The 11,260-nt window shown below is 49.7% G+C and overlaps 1 protein-coding gene across 1 annotated transcript in view; it reads left to right on the forward strand.

Moving 5' to 3' along the window:
* Window positions 1-11,260, forward strand: part of rab3gap1 (RAB3 GTPase activating protein subunit 1) — a 45,282-nt gene that overhangs the window by 22,246 nt on the left and 11,776 nt on the right. The window contains exons 18-19 of the mRNA XM_060040407.1: window positions 2,849-2,986; window positions 8,865-9,272. Coding sequence (XP_059896390.1) covers window positions 2,849-2,986; window positions 8,865-9,272 — 546 coding nt within the window. The remainder of the gene's footprint in view (window positions 1-2,848; window positions 2,987-8,864; window positions 9,273-11,260) is intronic.

Consider the following 11,260-nt stretch of genomic DNA (forward strand, 5'->3'; position numbering starts at 1 on the left):
TATCGGAAAGGAGCGGAGAAACAGCCCGGTCTCTTTTGTCTGATTACAATACAATAGTTTGAACCGCTGTTGATTTAAAGGATTTCGGTGCTATGCTCTTCCGATCTGCTCTTTTTCCATACATAGTTCTCGCCTCTCCCGTGACGGCACGGTACAGTACAGTACCGGGGTGCGGCAAGGGAAAGCACATGTGTGTGTGTGTGTGTGTGTGTGTGTGTGTGTGTGTGTGTGTGTGTGTCAGTCAGGGTACGGGATGTGGTATGACGGGGTGGGGGGGGGGGGGGGGCCTTCGTGACCACTTCATTTGTAATGAGGCGGACGGCTCGCCTCGCGACTCACCTTGCCCGGCTTTAATTAGTCTGCGCCGCGGAAACGGGCGGGCTTTCACCCACGCTCCTCTGCGCCCATTTAAACCCCCGGCGCGCCCACTCAGGGCCGGCCTAATGGCGCCGCTGCCAGTGATGATTATTTCATTAACATTTTTTCATTACGTGCGATAATCGACCCTTTTATAACAAAAATACAATTATGACACGTCGAGTCGTGCGCTGTTCCCCACATACACCTCGCTGGTTATCGATCCGCCTGGACGGGAAAAGACAAGCCGTCGCGCAAAGACATGCACGACATCACAAGTACATGGCAACCCTACCCTCTCTCGCTCGGTCTCGGTCTCTGTCTCTCTCTCTCTCTCTCTCTCTCTCTCTCTCTCTCTCTCTCTCTCTCTCTCGTCTCTCTCGGTTTCGGTCTCTCGGTCTCGGTCTCTCTCTCTCGGTCTCTCTCTCTCGCTCGGTATCGGTCTCTGTCTCTCTCTCGGTCTCTCTTGTCTCTCTCTCTCGGTCTCTCACTCTCTCTGTCTCTGTCTCTCTCTCGGTCTCTCGCCTCTCTCTCTCTCTCTCGGTTTCTCTCTCTCTCAGTCTCTCTCTCTCTCTCGGTCTCTCTCTCGGTCTCTCTCGCTCGGCCTCGGCCTCTGTCTCTCTCTCGGTCTCTCTCTCTTGTCTCTCTCTCTCTCGGTCTCTGTCTCTCTCTCGGTCTCTCTCTCGGTCTCTCTCTCTCTCGGTCTCTCTCTCTCTCGGTCTCTCTCTCTCGGTCTCTCTCTGTCTCCCTCTCCCTCTAACTCGCGGTGGCGACGGCAGCCATAATGCTGATTTAGAGCTCAGACAAGGTGAGCGCCTCAGCCGCGCTTCAAAAGACCGGGTGTCAAGCGTTCCGGCTACCAAGCCGCCGATTTAAGTAGAGCACTTTTGGTGCCGTCACCGGAGGGCCATTAGTGGCCGCCACCGCACAAGAGGCTAAAGAAAGCATTTAAGTCAGGGCAGGGGACGTATGGGAGGTAATAGCACCGGCCCAGCTGTAGCTCACAGCTATTAAGGAGCAGAGGCCAGGAGGAGGGGGCGCAAAAAAAAAAATGCAATAAAGATAAAAACAGTTCTTCCTTCAATTCATCTCTTTCCTTCCAGTGGTTCGTTCACAACCAAGAAGTCTTTGATTGTCGCTCGCTTTGGATTCACTTTTTTCGTCTTGTTATTCCTCCTTCATTTCAATTTGCAATCTCACTTCCAGAGAACAAGCTGATGGCCGATATTTGTCGACAACAATGCTCTCTCTCCTGGTTTGACCCAGTAACACCACGAACACACAGTCACAAAGGTGTATTGGCATTGCCTTGGTATGAAGACGGGCCTCTAGGCCTTGTAGCACCCGCGTATTAGCTCTAAATCCGGAGTACGAGACTTAGGCTGGACCCCCTGTGTGGCCCAGCGTGTTCTACTACTGCGGAGGTCCCCGGGTTTGAACCCTACATAACGTGCCATCAGAGGCGAGTCTTGTTAGTGCGTACTAGTTAGTTGGACCCGGACTTCAATTGTCAGCGAGGGCCACACAGATTGATTAGCAGGCTGTGATTGTTTTTCCTGACGGAACAGCTGCTCCCCTTAGTTGAGATCGGCTCCGGGCGCTAGCGATGGAGCTGTCAGCGATTTCTCGCCATCGTAGGACGATGTCTGGCCAATAAGTGACAGGGGTCAGCTCACAGTCTCCATCCTTTTTCTTTGGCCCACTATCAAAATCTGATTTTAATTTGAATTTTTTCCTTTTTTGAACCTTCGATACAAACAAGGAGGGGACGTTTTTATTAACAGCCTGATAGCAGCCCTTGATGCTGTTCACAAATGGTAATTGTAGCATGTACAATCGGTTTGATAAAGAAATTGATTTTTTCCAATGATGCTGATGGTAAGCTCAATATGCTACAAGCAACAACAGTGACCTCATTTTGAGATCGAGTACAGGAGGCGCACACACTTGGAAACATAATCACGAACAAAGATCATTCAGACATTAATGATTTTACCCGCCTCGCTCGTGACATCACTTTATAACAAACAACGACCAGAGGGGATAATGGTAACCAACTGTGTGTGTGTGTGTGTGTGTGTGTGTGTGTGTGTGTGTGTGTGTGTGTGTGTGTGTGTGTGTGTGTGTGTGTGTGTGTGTGTGTGTGTGTACGGGTGTCTGCACGTGAGCATGTGCGTGCTTGTGTGGGGGTCTGCATGTGTGTCTGCTTGTGTGGGTGTGTGTGTGCGTGTGTGCATGTGTCTGCACGTGTGAATGTTCGTGCTTGTGTGGGTGTCTGCATGCTTGTGTGTGTGTGTGTGTGTGTGTGTGTGCCCATGTGCATGCGCGTGCTGGTATGTGCGTGCATGTGTGTGTGTGCGTGCTGGTGTGTGTATGCGCGCGTGTGTGCGTGCTGGTGTGTGTGTGTGCGTGCCCGTGCTGGTGTGTGTGCGTGCCCGTGCTGGTGTGTGTGTGTGCGTGCCCGTGCTAATGTGTGTGCGTGTGCCCACAGGAGCCGGCCCCCATGACGGAGGACCTCCTGGAGGAGCAGTCGGAGGTGCTGGCCAAGCTGGGCACCACGGCCGAGGGCGCCCACCTCCGGGCCCGCATGCAGAGCGCCTGCCTGCTCTCCGACATGGAGTCTTTCAAGGTGAGAGACACACGCACACACGCACACACACACACACTTTGACTAAAGTGCCACCCCAGACGTGCAACCAGGAATTAAATCCAGATGCATATGAATTATGCTGAAATATTGGACTTTCAAACAGGTGATGGCGCGTGGTGGGCCTTTCTGTTGCACCTTCTTGCGACCCCTCGGCTCAAACACAGGAAATAGACGGAACGTGCTAGAAATGGGGAACACTGCTTCTTTGTGCACTGGGTTTAGCATACTGCAGGCCTGTTTTTTTATGTGCACCATAAGTAAGGTAATAAAAAAATATATAAAGTTTAGATATCAAACAACGATGTCAAACATATTGTTTACATTTTGTTTGGGGGAGATGTGGCTTAATTCCTTAATCATTGAACCAGGCCCAACGTTCTCCCAGTACAGTGGTAGGACCTTGTTCCAGTTAGATACAAGGTTATTGTTGCTGCGAGTCACATGTCATGGCAGATGAGGGCGCATCAAGACACACACACACACACACATGCACGCCACACACCACACACTCCACAACACACAGGTCGTTATTGCCATTGCAGCCACCTGCTTCTTCCTGAGCAGCTATAAGCTCATGTGTCAGGCTGTGATTGGTGAATGAATGCAGACACACACGCACACACACGCACAAGCACACAAACACCTCCCGACACTAAGAGAGACTGCACACGAGGGCGGCTGACATGAAGCCCATTAATGTTGTGCTGTGGCCCTCAGTCAATGTGTCACAGCGGCAGGCCATAGATTAGATTCAGCCCACCACCCTTCACACGGACACAGGGCGCACCGTCCTGCTAATGACATCATCAATGGACCGGTGGCAGGTAAGTCTGGACGTCTTTGGTGTCGACCACTCTGCGGGGGGGGGGGGCAGCGGGGGCGAGGTCTGGGGAAAAGGTTGCAGCCGAACTCACAAGGAAAGTTTTGGATCGTTCCTTCCTTTTTCCTCAAGCAGATACATTTTCATTTGAGCCCCTGTTTACGTTTGACCACCACCTCAGCATTCAATAAATACAAAGATTTCTTTAAGGAGGAAAAATTGGCTGTTACTTTAGACTTTAAGCTTTAAACTTTAGGCTACACTCCCCCAGTCCCCCTCCCTCCAGTTTAATAACGAGGGCAATTATCTGCACTCATTCCTGCAGCTTTCATATCGATGAAAGCAGGTGTTCATTTGTGCATTCCAGCAGCCAACTTTTTCCATTTGTCTTTCTGCTCCCAGCGTTGATCTTTAAAATGCTAACTCTTTGTGTCAGACATTAGGGGTTCATATAGGCCGTATGTTATTTTTTGGGCATTTAAGAAGAGAAATGTTACCAATAAACATGATATTGACATTTGATAACGGGCGTGCGCTGAATGATTGAGTAATTGTGGATACAGGTGTCAAATATGTTCAAATTGATTGGGATGAGTCCTAGAAATAAATCGCCTTATTGGTTTTTATCTACTAATGCATCCTCATTAACATTAGGGATGTTAAGATTCACCGATGCGCATCGGGGGCCGATTTGAGTGTTTTACGATTCGAATGCATCGCTTGTCGGGATCACGATCGATCCATATGTAAAAAAATCAATTCAGACTTGGACATTTTGAAGGAATGAATTGGTATTAATTACGGTAGTCTCTCTAGTTTCAACATTCCAAAACGCATCCTGTCTACCTAACAGAAGGCATCTCAGGGCTTCTCGGTGTCTAACTGGTCAACTGTGACGAGACAACCGATCTACAAATCACCCGCGCTTCACAGGAACGAGCTTCCAGGAACGAGCTTCCGCCTTGTGTTGCACAATTGAGACATTTCTAAAAACACAATGAAAAAAGGAAGTTCCGAAACACGTTTTCAACACTGTCGTGCAGTCGGCTCTCTTAGACATAGTGTTTTAATGTATAAGCTGCCTAAAATTGATTCATGCTCACCGAGACTAAAGTAGTTTCTGTCTTCGTGGTTGCAGCACTTTAAGCTGCGTAAGTTTGGCAGCATTATACCTCGCAAGGAGTCATGGTACACCAACACTTGTAATATCAGTAAATCAGGCTCTTATCATCTAATATCATGTTCATAGAGGCATGCTCAGGCTAATCCTAACTCCGGGAATGAAAAGTTACATGTACTGCTAATGCAGTTTAAAATTGGCCTTTCACAAGTATCCTCATTAAAATATCTATCCCCTTTCCACAACAGATGAACCAGAATTTGTTCATCTTGCGTTAACAATTAGGTCTTTATATAGCCTTGGTGAGTGTTGAAGTAAACGTGAAGACTACTTCTGTTCAAAGAAAAAGGATGTTTCTTTAGAGCAGTGACAACCAAGGCCACGTTGATTAATTACGGGAGTGATTCGCTAAGCAACCTGCTGCCGAACATAACCGGGTTGGACTGTACCCTTCTCTCTGATTAATCAACTTCAGCCGACTTTACTTGGCAAAATGAACATTGACCGCGCTGCATCTGCGGCGATCCCGAGGGGGTACACACGCCTGTTGGTGACTTTTCCCGAGCTAGCATTTGACAAATAGCGTTTCCTCGCAACGTCAACCGGGGCCACGGCGTTCCATTATTCTTCCTGCGTGTGTTTTGTCGCATTACGGTGCCCTGTTTAAAGTGTCCCGCTGAACGCTCTACTTTGGAAGGATTTTCCTCTGGCGTGTCCTACCTGAGAAGCCTCAAGTTCAGCAGTGGCCCGGGTTTCTAAACGAGGATGCGGGAACGCTGTGGATACACGTCAGGTACTGCGGTATAGGGCCCCCCTAAGCAGGGAGAATGGCCTCTAAATTTAGCAGGGTGCAGGCCTGTAATTGTGCTTAGCCAAGCATAATCTGGCATTTTGGCTTTAATTACCAGATCCCTCTGGGCGCGTGGCCGACTGGGATGGCTATGATGAATGGTGCAACTCCAGAATATGACAGCCTTAGCATCCTGAATGATCCACCAAGGCCTCTTCAGTTTTTTTTTTTCTTTTCCTTCTTTTGTACCCTGCTGCCACGACTGCATGAGTGCACACACATACACACACGCTTACACCCACCCACACACACACACACACACACACACACACACACACACACACACACACACACACACACACACACACACACACACACACACACACACACACACACACACACACACACACACCCTCGCCACTGCACACAGGCAGTATCTTTCCCTGAAGGGGACATGAGCAGTAGCAGCTCACCCCCCTGGGGCTACAGCAACCCAGCCCCCCCCCCGTCCCCCAGCCCCCCCTTGTCTCCACTTTAGTGGGTTAGACCCTGTCATCAATCCCCCCCCCCCCCCCCCCCCATGCTCTCCAGCTCCCTACACCATCCTACACACTTCCTACCGTTCCTCACATCAAGCGCCCCCTCCTCGGTGCTGCTGAAGAGCCTTCTGGTTAATTACACCCTACGGAAGGAACACAAGAAAACTCCTCAGAAATCAACACACAGAGCGCACACACTTAGACACACACTACATCGTGTTGCATGATGTAAAGGTCAAACAATTGTAGGAACACAATGCTGGGTATATTAGTCAGGTGGTCGCAGACTGAACCAGTTCTCCCAACCAGGCCAACCACTTGCCCGTTCATATGTTTTTGTTAGAAAACATGTACCATGGTAGGGCAGTCCCTAATGGATAACACGCAGACACACGCAACACAGAAATGCACACACAGACATACCCACATACAAACACACACACACATAAAGATCATTATTGACATCCATACACACTTGCAGCCACCTGCTTTTTTCTGTGCAGTTATGAGCTCAATGTGTCAGGTTGTGATTGTTGAATGAAGGCAGACAGACAAACACACACACACACACACACACACACACACACACACACACACACACACACAATCAAAAGCTAGACTTTTGGACTTGCTTTGGGACTGGGAGACGGCCCTGATAGTACCTGGGAGAGAGAGAGACACACACACACACACACACACACACACACACACACACACACACACACACACACACACACACACCGGCTCACTTGTCAAAGGAGTGAGTAGAATAACATCTATGTTGCACTGGGGTGTATGTGTGTGTGTGTTTTCTTTTGCCTTATCTCATTTCGAGGTTGGATGTGGCCCTGATCGAACTGGGAATAATTTGAGAGGCAGACTCAGGGGGGGTTGAAGCAGGGGCTGGCCTGCCTTATTTTTAATGGACCTGTCAGCCTTGATGTGTATCGGCCAGCTCCGCTTCTCTGTGTTATGAGACGGACAGTGCCTAGGAAAGAGTCGATGTCTCCCAGGGGCGGGAGGTCTCTCTGCCTCTGTGCTGAGGGGGGGTGATGATGGTCTCTCTGCCTGTATTCTGAACGGAGGGACTGCCGGTCTCTCTGCCGCTATGCTGAGGGGAAGGTCTGGTGGTCTCTCTGCCGCTATGCTGAACGGAGGGGCCGGCGGTCTCTCTGCCGCTATGCTGGGGACAGGGACTGGCGGTCTCCCTGCCTGTATGCTGAGGGGACGGAGGACATATAGCTGTGGAAGAAGGAGGGCGTATTGGTAGAGCTTGCGCTGTGACATGGCTTAAAACAGTGTACCAAAAACCAATGATTTTCTCCCCAAGCTCCCTTCATTTCACACGCACGCACGCACACACACGGACGCGCGCGTGTACACGCGCACACACACACACACACACACACACACACACACACACACACACACACACACACACACACACACACACACACACACACACACACACACACACACACACACGTACACAAACTCATTAATTTCATTTTATTCATATTGGACAAGCAGAACCATCTATGCGTAGCCTTTGAAATGCATATTGTTTTGGTCACCTCCTAACTGATATTAACTCACAACAATTCGAGAGTTAAACAAAAGAGTGAATGTTGTGGCACTTAGAGACAACATTCACATTGAATCGTTAAAGAAACCGAAGAGCATCGTTACCCGCCCTGTTCCAGTATGCTAGGCAGGCGCTGCTGCCCAAGAGTGCAGTGTGTGAACAATTGAATGTGTCCGAATGCTTTCCAAACGGGCTGCCAGGCCCCACAATGCCCTGCGGTGTCCACTGTGCATTGAAATTGCTGGAGCATAGAAATGGCTGCACCCTGTGCCACAGTTAGCACGGCCAGCCATGGAGTAAAGGGTTTAGGGGGGGGGGGGGCTCCATATTGTCAACTCCTGCATTACAAAGCCACTGAAGCCCTTTTCACTGTACGGTGGTTCTTGTGCCCCGTCGACCGTTTCTTTAAGTCGAAGGGTCACAGAGAATAAAATGCTTGTGCCGTAAGGTACTGTGACACCACGACGCTCAATGATTGTGCTTAACATTACACGGTAGACTAGCGGAACCGTGAGTCGCTCATGGACGACAAGACCCACTCACCCTCTGTCATTAGGCTAACGCTCGCTCATTGTTCTGCAACTAACCTTGTATGCAATGCCTGGGGTGAAAGAAAAGAAATATACCGCCATGTAGTCCAGGGGGAGGCATGGCTGCTGAGAACACGCTTTGTTTTAAGGGAAGAAGACTTGTTTAACTTCAACTCTAGCTTTTCCAGGTGATGGCGTCACTTTTCTGTAACTACAGCTGGCTGTCTTTCTACATTACCGTCAATGCAAAATCACCCCGAGGTTATTTTGAGCTTGTGTCGTCCCAACAGTTACTGTTTTGCATGTACAATTTGCATCTCTATCATTGTTGTGAACCAGCACCTGCAGCTCAGTCGCTTATGAAGGACTCAGGGGCGTGGCGTTTGCCGCTTCGCAGGCAAACACGGTTTCCTATTTGATTATTCACACCCACACGTTGCTCCCCCCCCCCCCCCCCCCCCCGGTGTCCGCAGGCCGCCAACCCGGGCTGCTCTCTGGAGGACTTTGTGCGCTGGTACTCTCCCCGGGACTACGTGGAGGAGGAGGTGGTGGACGAGGCGGGCGCCCCCGTGCTCCGGGGCGAGCTGAGTGCCAGGATGAAGATCCCGGGGAACATGTGGGCCGAGGCCTGGGACACGGCCAGGTCGGTGCCCGCGCGCCGCCAGAAGCGGCTGTTTGACGACACCAAAGAGGCCGAGAAGGTAGGGCTTCCACCAGATCGCCTGCCTTTAGAGCAAGGCGTGGGCTGCCATGGCCCCCGGGTCATGGAGGATGAAGGTGTGGGGGGGAAAGATAATGTGCAACATCTTTTTTTTTTTTCTACTTTTACAGTGACAGCTTGTCACTGTGCAACGTTTCCCCCTGTTTTTCTCCACATGAATTAACCAGGTGTGCCAGCCTGCACATCTTCTTTAAAGGAAGGCCAAGCCCTGTAGTTCTGTTTTGTCTTTCTCATTGACGGAGCGTGAAAAAGCCAGGAGCCACAATGTGTTTCAATGTCTGCCTCAAAAGTGTTGTTTTTCTTCTAGCCAATGGCTAGGAGAAGAACCATTCCATGGTTTTACATTACAATGTCATTAAATTGATTCATCCTGCTCTCTCTCTGTTGAACTGGCCAATGTAGCCTTTTATTACAGGAGAATCCGTCCCCGTTTAAAGTGATGGACAACAGGGTCTAAAAAGTGAAATAACCGTAACATATCACAGAGGATGTGTCCACTACAAAGCTGACTTTTGTGGGTGTGTTATGAATGCCGATACGCTTTAAAATAACACATCCTCATTTGAAAGCCTAGTCCATGACGTCACAAGATCTGGAAGTTGGGAAGACTTGGTGCTCTGTTTCCCAGCGTCCGATCACTGCGTAGTATTAAAGACCGAACTGCGCTGTCATTGTGTTTTTTTCTCCTTCTGATCCTGCGGGTATTACAATTACTTTCTTGCAGGCAGTGGCTTCATCTAGGGCTCAGGTGAGGGCCATTTAGTATTCCGTCAGTGCTCCCCATGTTTTACTGGGGGAAAAGAGTGACCTTTAGGCCTGTGCACCTTCCAGAAATAGTTGGAAAAAGTGTGATCGACACTGCGGGAAGCCTTGGGTTTTTGTTGGCTATATAATGCATGCATTTCATCTAAGGAGGGCAACGCTTTCTAAGTTGTTGTGTATATGTTGTTGTGCCCGTTGTGCTCACCACCACGTACCGGCTGAAATTGTTCACCAGCCCGTTTTTAGAAAACATGGCCGCGTTCCACATGGGGAGAAGCCAGGGAAAGGCTTTACCTTTTAAACAGTGTCCGGTCGGGCTCCCCTGCAGGGCTGGCAGCACGGGCCCCCTCTCTCCTTCAAAGCCGCTATTTCAAAGTGGCATTAAGCACTGCCCCTCTTTTTCGGTTCACTTCTTATTCAGTCCCTTGTATTTATCCTGCGTGGAAAAAAGGCAGGGTTTAAAAAGGAAGGTGGAACAAAGCTCTGTGGAGTGGCGGCGCAGGCTTGCAGCGCCGCGCCGCGCCGTGCAAAGCAGCCATATGCGCGTGCTCGGTTCAAAGTACGACCGTGAAAGTGCTGATACGGTCCCACCGTTCCAGGTGCCGTCGCAATCTGCCTGCTCGGCCCAGATACTTTTCCCTTTTTTTTTTCTTCCCAGCAAAGCCGAGCCCGCTCCTAAGTGGGTCAGAACACAAGATGTCCGTGACAAGGGTCCCCGCTAACCCCCCTCCCCCTTACAATACTGCCCCCAACCCCCCCCCCCCCCCCCCCTCCTCCACTCTTGGAGAGTTTACCCAGAGTTCAGGGGGACCTTGGCCAGCCTTGAAAGTCAGCAGCCACCCCTCGGTTGGCTCGGCTCTGGCTTGTCCTTCAGCTGTCTGCCAACCGGCGACGCTACCGCTGCTCTTTGGGGGGAAACTCCAGGTGCAGGATTTAGTTCGGAATTAATTTGCTGGTTTGAATATTTTCCCCTTTTATTTTTCGCCCCCCCCCCCCACCCCCACCCCCCGTGTTCACAAGCCCGCCTCCACCCCCCCTCTGTCCCTCTTTGGTGGACTGACCTCCCTCCTCTCCTTGCTCTAATAAGCTGCCCTCTGAATAGGTGGTAGAACTGTGCTTATATATGTAGGCCTATATAATTATATATATAAATATATATATCATTTCATATTTATGTATTTATTGATAATTATATATATATATATATATATATATATATATATATATGTGTTTATAAAGTATATTTATTGATTAGCAATAATATATTGGTTTAATTCTATCTAAATATAAATACATACCAAAATGTATACAGAGATCCATACTGATTTCTGTGTATCCTGCAGGTTTAGATTATCTGTGCCCGGCGTTGAGGGCTGGTTTGCGGTC

This window comes from Gadus macrocephalus, chromosome 20 (genome assembly GCF_031168955.1).
Source record: "Gadus macrocephalus chromosome 20, ASM3116895v1".
Lineage (NCBI taxonomy): Eukaryota > Metazoa > Chordata > Actinopteri > Gadiformes > Gadidae > Gadus > Gadus macrocephalus.